Source organism: Lissotriton helveticus, chromosome 4_1, assembly GCF_964261635.1.
Source record: "Lissotriton helveticus chromosome 4_1, aLisHel1.1, whole genome shotgun sequence".
Taxonomy (NCBI): domain Eukaryota; kingdom Metazoa; phylum Chordata; class Amphibia; order Caudata; family Salamandridae; genus Lissotriton; species Lissotriton helveticus.
In genome coordinates, this window is record NC_136063.1 from 982782577 (window position 1) to 982805302 (window position 22726).

General features: G+C 45.0%; 1 protein-coding gene across 1 annotated transcript in view; it reads left to right on the forward strand.

Moving 5' to 3' along the window:
• The first annotated feature begins 353 nt into the window (after positions 1-353).
• Positions 354-22726, forward strand: part of GFOD1 (Gfo/Idh/MocA-like oxidoreductase domain containing 1) — a 341259-nt gene continuing 318886 nt past the window's right edge. The window contains exon 1 of the mRNA XM_078687606.1: positions 354-1154. Coding sequence (XP_078543732.1) covers positions 902-1154 — 253 coding nt within the window. The 5' untranslated portion in view covers positions 354-901. The remainder of the gene's footprint in view (positions 1155-22726) is intronic.

Sequence of the window (22726 nt, forward strand, 5' to 3'; positions counted from 1 at the left end):
ATAAAGTGGACGTTTGCTCTTATCTCGGCCTGTTTATTCATCTCACCAAATGACATTAGACAATAGTTGAGATTGCTGTCTGAAGAAAAAGCTTTTTCAAAAACTCTGTGCAATGTGTTTTGTTTTCCCTCCCCCGTGGCCTTGGATAACACAACACTGACGGGCTGTTTGCCCATCTGAGCTGCCTCACTTTCATGTTTCAATTTTATTAGACACACGAGCAATACTCACGCACAGAACACACCCACATCTACAGTGCACCCGCAGCCAATGGCAGAAGGAGCTCTGAAGAGGGCGTTACAGGAAAACGTCCACAGAGCCGGGTGACAGCAGCCGAGACCTCCTCCCTCACCACATTGTATGAAGGGTGTGTGCTCGCGGGCTCGTCACTTGTGAAACATGCCAGAATAAAGGCTGTCAGCGCCGGCGGCTGCTTGCACAACGTGGTCTAGCCCCCGGAGGCGCCTCGCTGGCCGGTCGAGGCGCTGGATGCTTCTGTTTTTGTACCGATCCTCCGAGATGAGGGACTCGAGGATCAGCGGGGACGGCTCCTGTGCTGCACCCAGCACCCACCAACCTTCACTCGGCGACAATAAGTGACATTTGCAGGATTTTGGACTTGCACCAAGGACTCGTCTGCATCCGCGTCTCGTGATGGGGAGTGCAGGCAGGGGGGACAGGGCCATCTGAAGGAGCACCGGGGCTCCCCCCGAGGCGAGGGCTGACCCGGGGGACGTGGGTGTGTGCCCGATCGCTGCGCCCACCCCAGGGGCCTGGGCACGGCTCTGCAGCTTCTCGGCTGCTGTCACCCACCGCAAGGGCATCGCCTCTCCCCGGCTCCCCCCGCGCCGCCGCTTGGTGCCTCCCGCTCTCGGGGGTCGCCGGCGCGCTGGCCGCCACCATGCTGCCCGGGGTGGGGGTGTTCGGCACCAGCCTCACCACCCGGGTGATCGTGCCGCTGCTGCAGGAGGAGGGCTTCGCGGTGAAGGCGCTGTGGGGCCGCACGCAGGAGGAAGCCGACGAGCTGGCCCGGGAGATGAGCGTGCCATTCTGCACCAGCCGCATCGACGAGGTGCTGCTGCACCAGGACGTGGACCTGGTCTGCATCAACCTGCCGCCCCCGCTCACGCGCCAGATCGCCGTCAAGACCCTGGGTAAGCGAGAGCATCCTGCGTCTGGGTGTATGCATAGGGAGGCAGAGTACCCTGATATAGACATGCGTGTTCAGATGTGGGCATGTGCATCCTGCTATACATGTCTCTGTATGCTCAACCCCTATAGAGACTTCTGATCTGAGGATATACATACATTTATACATATGTACAGTACTAGTATAGTGCATCCTGCTATAGATGTGTGCATTTTACGAGTCCCTATAGAGACTTCTGGTCTGAGGATATACATACATCTATACAGATGTACAGTACTAGTATACTGCATCCTGCTATAGATGTGTGCATTTTACGAGTCCCTATAGAGACTTCTGATCTGAGGATATACATACATCTATACATATGTACAGCACTAGTATATTCCAGGCATGAATTTTCAAAGTACACTCAATGATACTGTTTTGCTTCATTCGCTGCATAGGCATATGTATCCTGATATAGACACACTTGACTTAATGTTTGCTTAGATAGCCTCTTGAAGCATCCCGCCCGCCCGTCTGTGTGTATTAATATGGAGGCAGAGTACCCTGAAATAGACATGCGTATTCTGATGTGGACATGTGCATCCTGCTATAGATGTGGGCATTTTCCGAGTCATCATCATCATCATTTGGTCTTTATTCGATAGTTTTTCAATCATAAAAGACAGTATACAACATTAAAAATATCATTAAGATAATAAAACCCCGACATAAAAATCTAATTATCATTTTCCGAGTCCCTATAGAGACTTCTGATCTGAGGATATACATACATCTATACATATGTACAGCACTAGTGTATCCCAGGCATGTATTTTCAAAATGCACACACTGACACACTCAATTATAGTCTTTTTTAATTCCCTGTACAGGCATATGTATCCTGATATTGACATAGTTTACTTAATGTTTGCTTAGATATCCTCTTGAAGACACATAGATCACGATACAAACATATGGGTCCTGAAATTGACGTGTCACTTAGTCATCCTGGAGACATAGCTATCCTTAAAGAGGCAACACATTTGACAGTTTCAAGTTAGGTTAAGTGTAGGTAGGCAAGGATTTACTATTCATAACTCCACGTCCATGCACCTTTACATTGTCAAGGTATATATATATATATACAGTTTAGCACACCTTACCTTCACAGTATTTTATTTCAGTTTATTTCTTTCTTCTTTTAAAAAAAAAATATTTTTTATTGAGAGTTCATAAAAATAGAATATACATTACAAGACACATTTGGAAATAGAGTTAATACAGTACAGGACACATAGATACAAAAACGTGTTCAAATTTCATCGATTCAGAAACTTACTTATAAAGTGCAATGTGAATAAATACAAACAATCTGGTCAGACTGATATTAAAAAGATATGATTACAGTTAGATGTCGACAGAAAACAAACTAGGATTCAAATATTCAGTTTATTTATTTCTTGTTTCAGCTAACAGCCTGACAATATTTTTAAAAACGTGCAATATAAGAACAACTCAATAAAAATGCGAGCACAGCAATCTATCAATAGATTATTTGGAAACACTAAAATACAAGTACAGTAAAATGCTAAAAATGTGCCTTTTCATCGAAGGCATGCAACCTAGGAAAAAGAGTATGTTTAGATTCTTCAGATACAGTAAAGTGCGAGTGCAGTGGAAATGGTGGGCATTGCCATCAGAGGCAACATCCTAAATAAGAGAAGAACATATGCATCACTATCAATTAAAAAAAACCATAAGAACATTTGGGAATGGTCTTCTTTTCAGATGTAATCACAATGTGCCAACCCACCCAGTAATTTGGGAGACGATATTATGCCTACAATTTTGTTGTAGGACACTATTTGTCCAGAAAATTTCAGGGTTACACCGTGGTGGGAGTGGACATGTAGAGAAAGAAGAGAGTGATTTCACCTCTGACCACGATGACCAGTCTCTATATTTTCTTCCTTTATCACAGGACACAAAAGATCCTCCATATAATAGACTTATAGGGGAACCAGACATACACGTAGGAGGACCAGATCTATGGCACATATTCTACACAAAGCATATAAAATACATGTTCATGCAATGAATCTAAATGAAGCTCATATACGTATGTAATGGTTTTTCTGAATATCTTGGGACAAAGACAAAGATTCAATGGGTCTTATTTCAATATCAGCCCAGGTATGAACTGATCAATGAACACCTGTGATTAATGTATTCTTCAATAACAGAAACAAGCACAACCTTTCAAATTGGAACATAGTGAATTAATGTATATCTCTTTGGTTAGTGTTGTAATGCACAGTGGGGCAGACCGCACAGTGCACAAAGATGCAGCGTGTGAACAATAGAAATATGATACATGTGTATAAACTGAACAAACGGGATGTCCCCGAATCCAATATGACTCAGCCAATTCAAATGTTTTGTTCCTTGTGTTGGAAATCAATCTATATTAGACAATCCCTTCAACAGTGTCAATGTTTCAACGCACACCCCTGATTCCAGTGGGTCTCTGCAGGACCCTTTCCCCACCATGTCCCTTGTATCTTTACCCTTTACCTCTTTTTTTACTTTTATATTAAAACTATGTCTCCTAACCGATATTGGCTACAGAGGTTCCCATTTTAGAAACATTTTTTAGTTCATTAATATCCATTTCTTTAATGTTCTTTGATTCTTTTCAGTTATTTTTGACCAAACTCTATTTTTATCAACATGCTTTCCACTAAATGGCTTTTCTATTGTTTGAGTTCTCAGAGATGGGTTTCCATTGTTTTGCATTTCTATGATGTGATGTTACCTACTACAGACAGGCTACTGCAAATGGAAGTACTTGGAATATGCTACCTCCTGTATGTATTATTGCGATGGTTGATGGCAGAGAGGGAGAACTCGTTCACATGTTCACCCTGAGATTGTTGAATGGATGCATTACTGCTTATATCATTGGATCTCCTTTGAAGTATGCTGCCAAGTCTTCTTTTCAGTGACAAACGTCCAATTTCTTTGCTTTTCTATTGACCTCATGAAAGATTACCTGCAGTCCTTTTTGTGGGTGAAATCACCATATTGGCTGTCTGAGAACAACTGAATACATTATGCCGCAAATTTCCATCAAGTGGTCTGGTAACAAGGTATCTATACTGGCTAAGTCAATGAACATAGGTAAAGTATGTGGTATTTTGAAAGAGAGAGTCAGGTATTGCCCCTTCGTAAATTTATTCTTCGAAGATAAGAAAGCCTAGCAGGGGCAGCTGGTACGAGTGAAGTGCCCACCACTTCCCCAAAAACCAAAATATAACACCTTCTTCCTCCAAAACCCCAAAGTAAACCACCCTTCCTCTAAAAGCTCTCCCCAAAAATACCACCTCCCTCCAAAAGCCAAAAATAAAAACATAGCACTATCTACAAAATAAGACACAACTACTACACTTACATGCATTACACGTAACAAATTAAATGACATAAAACAGCACTTACCCACGGGCTGCACGTCCTCCTTGGTATTCTTCTTCTCCGATGCACGAAGATCTCCCCATACCAATCCAGATGCTGCTCTCATGCTGTTAACGAGAATGAGAGAAGGGCCTGGATTGGATGGAGTGGGCTGGTCGGACGCTCCTTCAGGCCCTGGAGGCCTGTGCTTGGTCTCCACCCAGTTGTCTTAGGACAGCTGAGTGGAGAGCTCCAAAGTGTGCATGTCACTTTGGCCAGCACAATAAAGGGACATGCGCACTTTGGAGCTTCCAGTCAGCCTTGCTTCAGTCCTCAGAAGACACACCCAGGATGTCTCGGGGCTGGGGCTGCTGGAGCGCGTACTGCACTGGTAAAAATAAAATGGCATTTTCATTGCCATTTTATTTTTTCCTGCGTGGCTTGCTGCGGACAGGGGGACGATCCCCCGCCCTCAAGAGGAAACCGCCCCTGAGACCTACGGCCTGATTTGGATTTCGGCGGATAAGTTACTCTGTCACAACTGTGACGGATATCTCATCCGCCAAAGAATAAATCCCATAGGATATAAAAGATTTATATTTCAGGTGACAGCATATCTCCACCGTTGTGATGGAGTAACCTGTCCGCCCAGATCTCAATCAGGCCCCTAATTGGCTTCTCATTAGGAACATGCCTGGTGGAAACAGCAAACCGGTCAAAGCATGTTTATGCTTGGGGCTTGTGTAGTCTATCTTGATGTCTTCAAGGCTGTTGCTCAGAAAATACTCTATAACAAGGAAGATGTTTGTCTAATCCACTGCAAAGTAAAACTTTATCACAAAAATGTTCAAAGAAAGATGTAAATATAGAAGAATTTTGAAAGAATATTTGCTTCAGCCAGGGATAAAGAACTGTCAAATTTGGAATTAGATATAACCCCACCTCACGTTCCATCCATGGGCAGTCCAGTAGAGGAAGGCATATGAACCAACTCTGTTTTGGTCTTATTTATTATGCACTGGAACATTGTTTAAGCTCCTTTTTTTATTTATACTGACTGACTAAAAATGTGCTTTAATGGAAATAGCACTCTCCTTTCTGAGAGCATGTAGGACTTTGGGCCACACTTCTCGTGCACTTCCAGGATGACTTGGCTGTGCTGCAGTGGAATGTCACCAAATAAGATGGGGTGTTCTCTTGCTGTCTAACAGGGATGTGTTCTCAACACCAGTTTGACTCTATTTATGCATCACTGCTCTGGAGTTGCTTAGAGTGTACGTTTCTTCCTATGACGTCCCTATTTTTAGTATTCCACTGACAATGCTGTATTATATGATGATATATCTGCTACACTTCATAGCTCACCTAGTTTCTGCACCATTATTGCTTGACCTATTACCATAACACTTACCTTAAAATAGCCTACAGATATAATTATGTGGCGCAAACAACGGGGAGTGCCTTGACATTTTTGGGAAAAACGAGAGGAAAAGGAAGTGACATGCCATGTATTTGAAACAAATCAATGGGGGAACCATCTCTTGTTCCACCAAGCTGCACAGCCAAGTCGCAGTATGAATCCAATGAATTCAACCATATTTTTGACTCACTTTTCTCCATATATCCGTTTTAAATATTCCTTCAATTCGTTTTATCCATACCATTGCTTCTACGAAGATATTAAACCAAACTCCAGGGCACAGGTTGGTTCCACATGTCATGATGTTTATTAAAAGAACCCAATGCATTTCGGGAAAAAAGATCCCTTCATCAGGGCCATCTAAAACATAATATAAACAACCTGATTTTTAACCCTTCATCATTCACATTATCATTATAATATATGTATTACCAATCAATATGCGTTTTGTTATTACTCCAAAAATGCGTAGGAAAATCAACCTTGCGAACAACTAAGTGTGTTCCTATAACTGGTTATCGGAGAATACCCAATTAAGCACCCATATCAGCTTCCGCATTTAACCCCTTCGCTGCGGCGGCTAAGGGCGAGGCGGGGCCGCGCGGCGCACGGGCCCGCGGGTGAGCTGTGCTTGTGACAGAACGGTTCCGTCAAGGCCCCGCCCGCTCTTTAGAACGTCAGCGCAGGCACGGAATTGGCACCGCGCAGGCGCAGCGAGCGGGCCATGACGGAACCGTTCCGTCACCAGCACAGCTCACCCGAGGCTCGTGACGGAACGGTTCCGTCACGAGCATGGGAGGGGTTAAACTGTTGTTTAGTGTACTATATGGCCTGTTTGACTTTTATCCATCTTTCCCCTCTATTCTATTAGGCAATGTTAATTATTTCTTAATTTAGCGGTGACACTCATTGTATTCACGCTTACCGTGATATGTGCTTTTGCCTCAGTAAAACCATTTTGTAAATGACGATCCCATTAGCAAGTAATTCTACAGTTGTAGCATGTTCCTGTGTTTCAAAGTGTGCCGCAGCGCGAATAGTACGTTCAAATATGAGCTACATCTCTCAGTGAGGGCCTATTTTCTCATCTTCCCCGCCCTTCTTGATTGCCATCAGGTGATTCACTAACGTCTGCCTCAAACTGAACAGGGGGCTAAACCACTGACGATATCCTTCACCTTTGTATGTACTTGAACAACTACATATCCCAGCATGCATTATGCCGCATTTCAACCAAGTGGTTATCAAAATCGTGCATTCTCGCTGGAGTGCTTCGTTAAAACCAATAGACATATTAACGGTATCACTCGAATCTCCAGTTCCCCGCATTATTCAAATACAATCCAATCATCTTAAATAAAAACAATCCAATCATCTTAAATAAAAACAATAAATCTCCACGGCAGTTTTCAATAAATGTTCCTACCTTTTTCTTTTTATCTTATGTTTCTTGACTGCCTGTGAACTCCTTATGTCCGTGATATTGTCACAACAGGGAACACACATCCTATGCCAATCACCGTAGGTTACTCTCTTTTAGCTCCAGTTTTCATTCTTTCATGTTTTAATGTATTTCAACCATGTCCATTGTGCTTGTTACTCGTGGGTGCAATCTCAACGTTGAGACGAAAAATTCATGTAATGACCTTCGGGGTGGTGAAAAGCACTCGTCCACCCATGGGTATCTTGGTGCTGGATAACAGATGTTTATAGTTACACAACTCAATGGTACTCATTTTGTCGACCTCAGAAGGATGAAAGGCTGAGTGTACTCGCCAGGATTTGAACCTGTGACCATGAGGTCAAACCCAAGCCCCTGTAGTAGATGCTTTAGCCCACTAAGCCACCAGACCTAGCTGTGAAGGTTCCTTTATATCTATTTACCTTCCGTTCTTGATGATACTGACATCTTGAAATTGGCTTGGGCCTCCCTTAGCTGTGGCTCAGTAGGAGACAGCTTGTGCTGCTCAGACTAATTTATTGTGCTCCATTGACTGGTATTGGGGATTGTCATTAGCTCCCTAGCAGTGACGTCACTAGGGTTGGTGTCACCCAGTGCAGTAACTCATGGTGTCACCGGTGCAGTCCGCACCCCCGCACCCCCCTAGTGACGCCACTGCCACTTAGGACAACTGGCACTAAGGCTCTTCATGACTACGGGTAACACTGGCATGGGGAGGTTAAAAATAATCAAATATCATAGTGCGCAGTACCTGTAACAGCCTCTCGAGTCCTCTGGCTGGGCTTCTCAAGGGTTAAACGCCCCGGCCTGGTCCGTGTAGCGTGATAACTCTCCGCAATCACTGGTAGTGGTGAGGTAACGCGGACGGTCGCAGCGGGCGCGCCTAAGGCAAGCCCGTCTGCGCCCGTCCGCGACCGGCCGGGATCAGGGGCCACAGATCCTGCCCAATTTGTGTCCTACACCTCCGCTCAATTATCCACACTCATGGCTCCCACCTCTGTCCCTCCTTCGCTAGCCTTACGCATTGCTTCACCCGGCGTCTCTGCGCCTTCCTGTCCAACTTTATCCCCTTCTTCTTTACCCTCCATCCCCCCTCCAACGGTTCATCAGGTAACCCCTTCTCTCCCACTGTCACCCCCTGTAGCTTCGGCTCTTCTGTTAAACACCCGGTCAGCTGTCAAGCATCAAACCGAACTCTTCAACCTTCTTTCCTCAGATTCCCCCGATTATCTTTTTCTCACGGAGACATGGTTTTCTTCTGATTCACTCCCCGATCTTTTAGCTATCCTTCCGGACACACATTATGCCCTCCGCGCGGACCGCCCGGCCAGTAAAACCGGCGGCGGAGTGGTAATGATTATTCGATCCACGCTGAAGTTTCAGCTTCTTGACCACTCTCCTATATCCAACGTGGATTTCCTGGTCGCTCGGTCCACCAATCTCATCGACCCCCTCACTTTTGTCCTTGTCTATCGGCCCCCTCTGCCTATGCCTCAATTTGTTCCCCTTTTCCAAGATATCTTGGCCACTCTATCAGTGAACAACTCGGCAGTTGTCCTACTAGGCGACTTCAATTACTGGCCGGACGATCCTCGAGAAAGTCCAACTTCCAAAGACTTTTCTGCAACTCTCCACTCTTTAAACTTTATTCCTCACGTTTTTTCTTCTACTCACGTTAAGGGTCATACCTTGGACCAAATCTGGTCCCTGCGTTGCCCCCTCTCTGTTCTCTCCACCCTTCCCTGTCTCTGGTCAGATCACTTCTTAATTTCTTTTAACATTCCCCTTCCCTCTCATCCTAAAGTCCCTCCCCCCAAAAACTTGACAGCCCGCTGCTGGAATCAGACAGATCTCTCCCTTCTCTCCTCCTCTCTGGCCTCCACCACACCTGATTTGACCGACATCTCTCTGGAAGATCAAGCTGATGCTGTCTGTGCTTGGTTATCCTCCTCCTGTGACCTCGTCGCCCCTCTTAAAAACATCAAATCTGGCCGGCCCCATGAGGCCCACAGATGGTTCACTAGCGAACTCAAAGAGCTAAAACTCAATCTTAGGCGATCAGAGCGCCAATGGAGGCATCACTACTGTCCTCTTAAGTATAAATCACTACTCAACGGTTACAAAAAAGCCATTATCTCGGCGAAAATGGAATACTTCTCCGAAAAAGTTGCCCGTTCTTCCAACAAATCCCGAGAGATTTTTTCACTCGTAAAACAACTTGCCACATCCGATCGTACTAACGTTAGCGTCGCCCCTTCCCTCTCATTTTGTCTTTCCCTCAACAATTACTTTATCGACAAAATCTCTGCTATTAAAGCTAATATTCCCGCAGTCTCTCAAACCCTGGTTATCCCCCCTCTCCCCCCCGCCTTTTATGTTAGACCTCTTCTCCCCCATCACTGCTGCACAATTCACTGCTTTGCTGGTCAAGGTCAAATCAGGATCGCCAGTTGACTGTGCGCCGGCCCGGATCCTTCAAACCCTTTTTTCTCACTCTCCTGGACCCCCTCTTACACTTCTTAACTCATCCCTGGCTCTTGGATCTGTTCCCTCTTCTTTCAAAACTGCTATTGTTCTTCCTATAATAAAAAAACCCGGCCTGGACTCTTCTTCACCTTCTAACTTCAGGCCCATTTCCCTCCTTCCCTACTTGGGGAAGATTGTGGAAAGCCATGTCACCTCCTGCCTGTCCTCACATATTGAGAAGCATGGCCTCTTGGCTTCCCACCAGGCGGGCTTCCGCCCGGGTCATTCTACCGAGATGGTCGTCACTGCTGTCTTGGACGAGCTTAAGGGAAGGGCCGATTCCAACCTCCCCCAGGCGCTGGTGCTCCTCGACTTGTCGGCTGCGTTTGACACGGTTGATCATGCCATCCTTCTCGACCGTGTCAGCGCAGCCGGCATCAGGGGGGTAGCACTTTCCTGGTTGAAGTCCTTCCTTCAGGGTAGGTCCCAGGCAGTCCAGCTTGCTGGCTTCTCCGCCCCTCCCCGCCCTCTTGTGTGTGGGGTTCCCCAAGGTTCCTCCCTTTCCCCTCTCCTCTTCAATCTTTATGTCTACCCCCTCATTTTTTCCCTCCGCGAGCTGGGGGTCTCCGTGTATAATTACGCTGATGACCTCCAGCTCATCTTTGATCTTTCCACTCCTGACTCTTCTTCCTTCTTTAGTTCCACTTTAGTCTTCATTTCGGACTGGATGATCACGAACCACCTTAAATTAAACCCCGACAAGACGGAGCTTGTCCTCACTGGTGGTCCCTCTAATCCCTGGTCCCCCTCTCACTGGCCTCTTTCTTTAGGCACTCCCCCTACTCCAGTTCCCACTGTTCGCACTTTAGGCCTTAAAGTCAGCAGTGACCTATCCATCCACTCCCAAGTTAGCGCTGTAATTTCATCTTGTTTTTTATTCCTCCGCCTTATCCGAAAAATTTCCCGCTTCTTTTCCACAGACGCTCTCAAATCCATCATTTCAGCCCTCATCACCTCCCGTCTCGATTACGGGAATGCCCTTTATTCTGGCATCCCCGCCTATGAAGTGCGCCGGCTCCAGGCCATCCAAAATCAGGCCGCCCGGCTCATCTTTCACCTCCCCAAATTTTCCCACATCACGCCCGTTCTCAAGTCCCTTCACTGGCTCCCTGTTCGCTTTCGTTCTTCCTTCAAATTAGCCTGCCTAGCCTTTTTAGCCTTCACCCACTCTGCCCCTCTGTTCATTGTTTCTTTGATCACTCCCTACACTCCCTCTCGCACTCTTCGCTCGTCCTCTCAACTTCTTCTTCAAGTTCCCCGCTACCGTAAAGCCCGCATTGGTGGCACCCGTTTCTCGGTTCTGGCCCCTCAGTACTGGAATAGTCTCCCATTTTCCATCCGATCAATCCCTACTTACCCGGCTTTCCGAAAAGCATTAAAAACTTTTCTCTTTCTCCAGGCCTTCCCCGGCTAGTCCCATCGTCTGCAGTGCTGAATCCGTTTTCCCCCCCCTCCCTACCCTTTTTCCTTCCCCCCCTCCCCCCTTTCCTCTCCCAGCGCCAGGAAGCCGCTTGGCCACAGTGCGCTTAATTAAGTTCCTTTTTCATTTCATTTCAACGCTGCCACAGGAGCTTCGATGGAATGACAAATTACGGAGTGCACATGCGCACAATGACACGCATGCGCACTAAAAAGGCAGAAGACCGAGGAGCTTAAAATACATGCAATGATAAGAAAGAGCATAATGCGGTTGCGTGGGATGATGCGCATGCGTAGAAACGCGCAGGGAGCGCATACCGATGGGGAGCTGGGAACAATGGTACACCTGGCATTTACGTCTGTTTCAAAAAGAGGATTTAGAGTCAACGCCGTACCTCAACACTCCCCCTACCTCCGCACTCCTCCGTGCCCGTACCTCCGTATTCCCCTCTGCCCTGTACCTCTGCACTTTGCTCTGCCCCTACCGCCGCAGTCCCCTGTACGCCTACCTTCGTCTCCCCTGTGCCCCTACCTTCGCACTCCCTTGTGCTCTGACCTCCACACCCCCCTGTACCTTGCCTCCGCACTCCCTACCTGCGTCCCTGCCTGGGCTCCAGGCGCAGGGCTCCCCCGTGCCGGCTGGTCCGCGGACGGGGTCCCATTATTTTGCATTTTGGTGGCACGGTGTCACCCCATGTGATGTAAATGTAAATGTGTTTGTATTCATATAGCGCACTTCTACCCAGAGGTCTCGTAGCGCTGTATTCATACCGCTGTGGAACCCATCTTGGCTTTCCTGTGAAATGTCCACTCCTGGGCACCCCCAAGGTGAAGCCAGGCATCCAAGCGCTGCTGGGGCCGTTGTGGAGATTAAGCAAGCTATTGCCCAGAGTCACAGAGTGGGACCCATGATTAGACTAGGCACCGAGGTGAGAATTATCAGGTCCGGGGAAATTAAGTCCAAGATCCGCCGAGGCAGGAATTGAACTCTGGTCCCGGGCCAGATCTCTGCATCAGGGTCTGCCGCGCTAACCATTGAGCCACGCTTCTCCCTAGATAGGACAAATCAAGCGAAGACACTCCCCTGGCTCCTGTGTTGACTAACAGCACAGTGCTTTTAATCTCGACGGGATGTGGATTAGATTTGGAAGTCAACTCTCTTTTTAGAGGAGGCAACCCCTGCAGTGACTTCTTTGGCTGTCAGATTCAATGGCATCATTATCTGTCGCATCTAGCGTGGGTGGATGTTTCTAGAATGAAGACTCAGGGAGGTCAGTGGTCTGTTCCTGACCAGAGGCTTTTAAGGCGGTGGAGAGACCGCAGCTTTTTGTCACAGCAAGGAATCTGCATACAGGACAGACAGCATTTACCTACTCTAGAAGGGAGAGAATCAGAACCTATTATGAGAACACATTTATGATGAAACACCCAGCAGATCCTACTGTGCCAGTCATCCTTTGTCAGAAGCGGTCTGATCTATTTCTTCTCGGGAGCTTTGAAGCCAGGTGCGTTTTTTACGCACTTCCGCTTTGGGCTTCACTGGGCTTAGATGTTGAAGGCGCGAATTAGCAAAGAGCGGAGCTGTGCAGTGTATGCTGTAGACAGACTGAACCTGTCGGCCATACATGATGCGTTGATCTTTTTTGGCGCGAACAGGGGGCTGATACATGAATTCAATGCTATTAGAGCCCATTATATTCTATGGGGAAGATAACCTTTTTATACTAGTCCGTCTGATTTCTAACTATGAATGTGTGAAGTTTAACACTTTTTTAAATCAAGTTGTGTTCTTTTTTTGCGTAAAATTTGTTTTTAGTTTTACGTTTTTTATTTAAATTTTTTGCATGTCAATTGATTTGCTTATATGTTTTTCCCAGATCTGAATTGATTTATAATGAAAAGGAAAACATAGCGATGCATGCTTCCCATAATGGACATATGAATTCTGATACATATATAGATATCCTTCTGTAGACTTGTATTCTGCTATAAACAGTATCTTGCTAAAGACAAGTTTATCCTAACGGTAATATATGGATTCAGGTATTAACACGTGCATCCTATATATTACATACCTATCATTATATGGTATTTCTAGAGGCAGGCTGTATGTTTTTTATCTTTTTATAGAGGTTAATTTTCTCTGCTTTTTAAAACTCTTTGTCAGTAGCAATGCAAGCAGAATATTAGAGCTCCAACCCAACACCAAAAAAAGACATAAGGGCACTTACAACTTTCTTTGCACATGTTCCACATTGCAATACCTTCTTCACCAATCCAAAATACGAATAGTTAGATAGGAGAATTGTAGTTGTTTTCCTTAAAAACTTGGATACGTTCCTTTGAAGGCATTTGGATATGACACTCAATGAAACATTCGTAGGGTTTCCATCTTGCGGCCTGTCCCTTCTGCACCAGACAGACGTTTCTTCCTAGGAGCTCCTGTGCTGTTTTATGGGTAGTGAGGCAGACTGGCAGGCACACAGTGGAGTAGAGTCACTACTGGGGAGCTGAGCCCTGAGGGCACTTGGTCTTGCCTCGTGCCCATAGGCGCTGGAAGGGGTGCAGGGTACTGCAGCAGTTCCAACACAACCATGCTCCAAAATAACCATGCTCCGAAACAACAATGCTCCAAAATAACCATGCTCCAAAACAACCATGCTCCAAAACAACCGTGCTCCAAAATAACCATGCTTCGAAACAACCATGTTCCAAAATAACCGTACTACAAAACAACCATGCTCCAAAATAACCATGCTCCAAAACAACCATGCTCCAAAAAAAACATGCTCCAAAATAAACATGTTGGCGTTCAGAAGGTCAAGGAGCAATACAGATGCTTTTAAATTGTGTTTCCTATTGTCTCATCTGCTGTGTGTTCAAAGGCAGAGGTCGAATGTCAGGCTAGGTCTTCTGTTAAATTACTGCTTATTCTTTTAACATAGATGTTGGGGTTTACTTTTGTTTCTCTGACTGCAAAGTGAGAGCATTTTGTAAAGTGATCTGTGTGACAATCTTGCTGGGGTACAGAGAGCGTGAAAAGAAAGGCTGTAATCTGACATTTTTTTTCTAACACGACCTAATTTAAATATCTGTAAATTAACTGTACACATTATTCTTCAATTAGGAATGCACTTTTTTTTGTAATTCTGAAGTATGATGGAAACATAGATTTTAATACGATCAAAACAAATCAAGGCACTTCACTTGCAGATGCGTAAATGATAAATATTTGCGAAACTCAATTTCCACATATTATCGTTTCCGCGTTGTATAGTTTTATCAGAAAAGCTGCATTTCTGTGTAAAATTAGAAGCCATTTCAATGTAAGACGTGCTGTCTGTAAATGTCTGTCATGCTTTAGTAATATACGTGTGACAGCGTTCTCCAAAGTTCACCACTAGCTACATACCACACCTTTACCACTCCTGATGAATGGGCGTGGCTCATTTGCTAGTCTTGTGCTTAGTGAATTTCTCAAATTTTTCACAATCGCACTGACTTACTTGACTTATGGTGATGCTAGCTCCCTCACCCTGAAAACTGCTCCCGCACCCCTGCTCCTACCCATCTCTGAGCTCCTGTTGTCTAAGCAGCAGGGTCACTGTTCCTTTAACCCTTTGCGTGCTTCTGTCTGCCAACGGCCGTCGCACGCACTTCCTTCGTAGTGCTGTGCACGTCCGTTGGCTGACGCGGCCTCGTTCACTCATTAAATCCGCCGCACCGCGGCGGAATTTCCCCCTGCGCTTAACGGGTTAAGAAATTAATAAATGGTAGAAAATGGGGAATCAGTGCCACTGCCTACTAAGGGAGGGCAACCGGGTACGGGTGGTAACAACGTATACATTTCATGCTCCTGTTTATTATATCACAATACAGGGAAGGGGAACAATATTACGCTTTTCTATGAGTGGCACTCAGATCTGGAAGACTCTTCAGTAAATCACCTGTTAACATTTTGTGTGTTTTGAAATGTCTTCTAAGTACTCGCTTATCATTGTTTTGTTCATGCGGCTAATATTTTTTACTTGACAAAATATATTTTGTAGACATATTGGAACACATGACTTGGTGTACATTGTTCTGTTGCGTTAACTCGTGAACTTGTGCCCAAGCCAGCAGTTCCTCTCCCGGTACCTGACAACATTTCCCCACTCTGTGCATTGTCCCAAATCGCCGCTAAGGACCTTCCGGAGCACTTCAAACACAACTGGCCCGGTGCAGCTGAGACTGTGGTTACAGCTGAGTCACCGGCCAACCTGGAGCCTTTTAGCAACGTACCTTTGATCGATTGGCTCCTAAACAAATCCCATTATGTGAGCACAAAACAGAAGTACAGCCTGTTTTCAGAAGATCAGCAATTGTCATGGTGAGATGCAGCAGTTTAGGATCTGGGAAGTGGCTGTCTAGCTAGCCCTAAGGTCAAGGATGCTTTGGTGTTTTTTTATTTATTTTTGGGGGCACGGCACAGCATTTTGACTAGCAACTCTGTACAGAGCAACCAAATGCAGCAGATAGGATATCTTAGCTTTTTTCGGTGGGTACGTAGCGATGAATGTTGGAAATGATGGCTAATCATCCATACATGGCGGTACAAACATTTCTCAATCGTAGATATATACAAGTATTGTTCCAATTTCCATTTCAAAAAGATAACACGTTTCTCTAAAACCCTAAAAGATTTTATGGAGATAATATTGGCAGCTAGTGACCGCTGATAGTGATTGTTCCAAGTAGCCTGTTTCACACCATTAGTTACTATTAATAGTGTCAGGGCTGAGGTGAAAGGGTCGCCACCCTGAAATTGATGAGGCGAGATTAACTCAATCTTTGCCAAATATAGCTACATTGTCAATTTCCTACTTAGATGCTTGACAAGTGTGCGGAAACTGAACACATGATGGGTTTCAATCTTGACTGAATCAAGGAAGGATACAGAAACATTGGACATGTTTGAGTAAGGGGCCATCCATCCTTCCAGTTCTTAAAAGGGAAGGTGCCAGACCTCAAAGTCATTAGACTGACTCATCAACATTGTTCAATACTAAATATCAAACTGTTCTGGCAGATCTACTATGAATTGTTATGCTTCTCGTGACATTAACCTCCTAGACGTCATTACTTGTGCCTCAAAAAATTCCTACATCTTTGCACGGGTGTTGGAATAACGAATACATTGGAAAAATCCATCAGTCTGATTTTTCACCTGATCATTTCCAGCAGGGAAACCTCTGAAAATGTACCTAGTGAAAAAGACCTGGGAATGCCCTATTTTGAGGAAAAACACATTTTTCCGTTATTTATTGCATCCCATAAATAAGGAACCCCCGGGTATCGTTATTTGCCGGATGCAACGATGATGCTGTTGTGAAGAACTCGTAATTGAGGCCTTAGTGGATGAGGTCACTTTCATCAGATAAAGCACAGGGCTTGGAAACAGTATTCTTCTTGCCTTTAACAGCCGCCTCGAGAAGGTACGCCCCTCGTAAACATTTTATTACACTGTGATATTCTATTTTTTGGTTGGCCTGTAGGAGATGAATAGCTGTACAAAGGATACGCGTCTCATTTGTTGTGGAGGGAATTTTTTTAATCTTTCTTCTGGGACTTAGTGTTTTTCTCCCCATGAAGTGCATAGCAAGTGCCATTTTAACGCATGGGCACGCCAGGCAGTTGCTCTGGAAGCATAGAAGTCCCAAGCAGACCAGAATTTAGCACACATTTTCCGTTAAACTTTTTTATTCCTGTGAGTGGTTGTGTAGGCAGGGCCCAGTGTATTGCTTTGCTGGGGGGCCTAAAATGCTGTTAAGACTGCCCTAATTGGGATGTGACTGTGTACATCTTTACATGGTTAAGTTAGGTACTAAAGAGTCCAGTGGAGTCCAGTGTTGGTCCACTAGGGCCAGATCCGTTCCAGAGTTTCGAATTAATCACTTTCCATGCTGCTAGAGATTTCCCTTTAACCCTTTAAGTGCTCCTGTCGGCCGTTGGCCGTCGCGAGCACTACTTGGCTGGTGCTGCCAACGGCCGACGCGGCCCTGCCCATTTCTTCAAACGTTCCGCACTGGCGCGGAACTTTCAAAGCAGATATGGTGTTAAGCTATTTGTATTCAAATTTATTGCATGTAAAAATATTGAATCTCAGTATGGACCTGGCCATCAGAGATCAGTGTTAGGCCCAGCTAACAATGGCAGTAATCTCTTGAAAAATCTATAAGAAAAGAATCAAGTCCACTCATGCTTATTCCAACCGCGCTTCTTGTAGGCTCTCCTGCGCCTTAAGTACAGTAAGCAATAACAAACCCTACTTTTGTATTGTAAGTTAACCTGTCTACTTTTGCCTACCAGGATGAGGAATCTACAAGAATGTAATGAATTTATTTGAGGCAAGAAAAAAGTATTTAATCCAGTAGCACTAACATCTCTTCTCTGAAATCTTGCATACTGAGGACACTTTTCTTGGTCCTCGTGTGCTACTATGAGAAGGCCCTGTGCATCTTCAATCACGTTCTGTAACTCTTCACTTTCGTCTTCCTTACCTAGGCATCAACTCACCCACATTTGGTGGAAGTCACTCTCTTTTTACTTCTATTTACCTGCCTGCCAAACAAAATGCCTCCAAAAACTATAATAGGGTCACCCACCTTTCAAACCTATATCAGCCTCCACAAAGTGTTAATTCCCTATTCACCTTAATGGGATCACCCTCTTTAAGCACCTGACTTTGAACTGTATTTTTGAATGAAGAGGTTGACAGATATGCATTTTTAGTCCCTTGTGTCGAACGAAATTGCAGACAAAGCCTCCAACTTTTCATCTTAGAGGGACTCCCAGACCAATGCATGCCTTTCTGACAGCAGCAACTCTGCTCCCATGGCTCCACAGCATACACCAGATCATACAGACTGAGGCACAAATTTACTATTTTGTCACACATCACAGTGCCCAACCAAAGTTGCTGCGCTACAGTGCAACAGTCTAAAATGCTGTGCTGTGTTGCGTGAAAAGGAGAGAGCAGGACAGTGCCATTTCTAATAGGTTATGATGCTGCACCTGTTAGCCCCTGCCCTGCAGCACTTAAAACTTTTCTAACTTTGTGTGCTGTACAGTAGAAAAATATGTTCACCTGCCTTGAGGAGGCAAAATATTTGTTGAAAATTCCTATCTAAAAACATTAGCAGATAGGGGATTGTGTCAAAAGCCATGGGTGGTGTATGGGGAACGCCCACGTGCCACCCATGGGACGATCCTTCGATGGAAAGTAGTGCAAAGTGCTACTTTGTGTTTCTTTAGGATTATTTTAGAGGGCAAAAGAAGGTTTCAACTGAAAAGTAACCCAAATCAACACTTTGCGCCAGTGTGCTTCATTTTTTTGTGACGTGGAACCAGTCCGAAGTGGTGATAAATGTAGCCCTTAGTTTGACAACAGATACAACTAGCCAGGCAGCCCTAGTCTACTCGTTATCACACCAGAAACAACAAACTCTACATTTTTCGTTGCCTTTACACTATTTCTACCTCCTGGGTTGTTTCCATGCTGACACATTTGTGGTTCCTCCATTCTTGCTCTGTACTACTGCCAAAGTTTCACTCCCTGTCCCAGAAAGCAGTGCTTAATTTGAGTGCAGGTGGTGGGCACCGACATTCATTTTTGGCAACATGCGCTTATTTTTCATTAGCAGAGATACAGAGAGAAAGGCATAACAGGGGTCAAGCTGGACGCAGAAGCAGGGGCTTAACGCAAGCTTCTGCATCCCCTGCGGTGCAGTGGGGTACCAACCCATCAGTTGGCCCCCATTCAGCCTAAGGCCAATGAATATCTATGAGATAAGGGAGTCTCAGGGGCCCCTCATCGGCAGGGGAGTTCAACGTTTTGCGTTGCGCCACTCGGCAGAAGAGAAAGATGGGGAAACAATGAAACGTGTACAAAGCTGAGATGAAAAAGAACCTGCAAGAGTGAGACAAAGAGACAGGAAGGGTAGGGTGGTGGATGAGGTCAAATCTAGAGCAGGCAACTCTGATATTTGGAAACCTCATTAATAACAGCGCCGAGCGGGTCCCTAATGAAAACTTGTTGCCTTGCTTTTACATCGCTAATGTTTTTTTTTTTTTACAAATTACCACTGCGGCCTGGTCCAAGTTTACTTGTTGTAGCTGGGCACAATTTCTTATCACAAGTTCTTTGAGTGTTTATCTGTTAAACAGTGTTTTTCCTTTTAGTAATTTGAATGCTTATTTTAGGTATGCCTTGAACAACAGTCTGAGTACTATGGGGCCGATTACGGTGCCGTTCGCATGCACGTCTGACCGGCATCGCAGGACCGCCTGACAAGGAATCAGAGGTCTCGCTTCCCAGATTACGATCTGAACGCCAAGTTGGTGGTAGGAAACTTTATTTTTTCCATTGCGGCTTGTGCTGCCGCTCGCAGCACAAGCCGCGCTGGAAAAAATGCAGAGTTTAAACATCCTTGTACCGGTGCTTATTTTATGCTTTGCCTTGAACAACAGGTTGAGTACTGTGGGGCGGATTACCCGACCAGCATCGTAGCGGAAGCAGGGTTTCCCCACAAGGAATCAGTTGTCACGCTTCCCAGATTATGATCTGACCGCCGTGTTGGCAGTCAGATCCTGTATTTTTTCCATTGCGGTTTGTTGTGCCACTAGCAAAATGCAGCATAGGTCAGTGCTCAGATGGGGAATGGGAGGCTGGGCATGTTCCTCACCAGGCAGTGTATTACAGCCTGATGGGAAATATGCAAAGTGTACATGACTGTTTGGCCGGCCCAAGAAGGTCGGCCAAGCAGTCGTGCGCACTTAGGGAGTGCAAACCACTCCTCCCCCTGTCCTGGCCAGTCCCGCCCCACCCGAGACTAACGATTCGTTATCATTTTATTTTACCTTTTGAGCAGTGGGGCTACGCTCCTTCGCCTTAGCGGAAGAGACACCACTGCTTGCACTGCATTGTAGAGGAGTATTTTACATCTCAAAAGTACACTGAATCTTCACACATTAAATGATTTATTTCATATATACAATCTGTGCACAAAGCAGACTTTTTTGTATTCTTTTTTCACTGCTGTGGGTTTTTTACAATATTTTATTCAGGGCTCAGAATGCGGGCCAGACCTAGTGGCTTTGCAAATGGTTGCTCATAATTTCTTTTGAAGCCACAGTCATCTGAGCAGTTGTGGCCATGTGATCAAGCCTGTATGTAGGTAAGTTGTGTTAGAGCAGTCACTGTGTACCGATGTTACGCTTCGACAACTCTGAGGGTTCCGTGGTCAGCGTTGCTTGCACGTAGCACTCTTTTTATTACAGCTGTATGAAGTAATTAGGCTTTTTGAATTACGGGTCTTTGGTATGGATGTCTTCTCCAACTCCTGCTGGGTCAGGTGTCTCCCCTGGTGATTTGGTTTGTGTAATGTTGATACTCAACCAGGTGCAGGACAGCCATCTCTTAATTATAGTGAAGGTTTCTATTGAGATTTTATAGTCTGTTTCTGAGTGACCCAAACAAGAGAGATTTGGGGTGTCCAACGTAGATCCAAGCGGGCCCGATCCATGCCTGATTTATGAAGGAGTCACAGTGAGATGAAGGGAAATACTTTTCATTGTCAGTATCTTAAAATCTGACATGATCTGACCCTCCTGGATGTATGTTTCACACTTATGAACTGGGTAAAGTTTGTAGGAGATTAAGAACATGTTTAAGAAAGCCATTATTATTTTATTTGCATTTCCCGCTATTTCTTTGATGGCCTCAAGGCTTGAGCTCGATTTTTGTATTGTTTTTGTTGATAATCATAAAAACAATAAAAAGTGTTATTAAATAAATGCCATTTTTATTTCAACAAATGTTCAAGTTAGGGATATAAATAACATCATTAGAAAAAGATCACTTTCAGAGACAATAGATCTTGCCTTGGCAAGCTGGTATGCCTAATTATGGCGGCCATATTCATGCAGTGAATGTTTTAAATTAAAAAACGGAACTCACATGTTATTTTAATAGAACAGTATGGATGCTTGCTCGCAGGAATGTATACTTAGAACAGTTATAGAAGTCTCTTGTAGTCTTCGTGAACATCACTGGAAATTATTATCCTGGTAAGTGCAAAAAAAGGTACTGTTGGCTTTGAACTAACGTAAGCTGAAGGCAGTTTAAATGCACAAGAAATACTTTTTTAAAGTATAACGAATAGAAAGAAAAAGGCATTGACAAAGGAAAGTATTGTCCCAACTGCCCTAGCACTAAAGTGCACTGCTTAGGCGAATGTGCACATGTAATCAATTAAACCTGGACGGTGTTCGTGGAGTTCCGCTATGCGGAACTCTGCGAAGTGACAAAAAAACTCTGCCAAGTTACGCAGAGTTCTGCGAGCAGTGGAGTGGGTTACCTCGCACCGTTCCCACTGATTTTTAGTGCCGAGTGTTTGTCCCGCTCTGTAAAATAGTGCGAACGGCATTTCACACAGTGCAGGAGGGCGCTGCTTCTTTCTGCTGCTCGAGTAGAAGTTCTATTTGAGCGGCAGGTTCCTCAACGTGAACAGAAGGTTTCTCAACACGAGAGGTAGCGCCCATCCGCGACCGCCCGCGTTGAGAATCCTCGCAGTGGTCTAGAGTTGGCTTTTCCTTTGCCGCACTTGCCAACTTACCATTGGCAAGCGCGAGTGAAGAAAAAACTCCGCTCCTCTACGTGGAGCAGAGTTTTTCGGAACTCTGCAAGCTCCAGGAATTTCGAAAAACTCCACAAATGCCGCGAACGGAGCAGAGTTCACCACCCAGACTTATAATCAAGCCAAATGTTGTTTCTCACAGTGCAAGAAAGTCAATGGCTGTAGTGATGGACAAACACAAAATCAGAATGGCAGTTGAACAGACCAGTGGTTGAAAGGGACTGATCCAAAGCCCCTCTATGTATGTATATATGGAAAGATTTTTTATTTATGATTTTTTCTATCTCATAAGGTTGGCGAGACAGCCACAGCAGTCTGTAGGCAGGAACTAAAAAGACTTTTTCAGGAAGTGTTCACAGTCCTGGAATTTCCTTTTTACAGACCAATGGTTTCAGGTATTGTTGTTGGTTGCACTGTTTCAGTTGAACCGAATAAAAATTACCAGCCCCACAATTCTCACATTTTTTTACATGAAAAGCCAGGAAAGGAAACCGGGTGACATAGTGACATGGAGCTATCTGATAACCCTATTTCTACTTTTATTTAAATGTTTTTATTTGGAATATTTGCAGAGTGCTACTAACTGCTCTACCGTGGCTTCGGAGCTCTTTTGGATAGGGGTAAATATAGGCATAAGA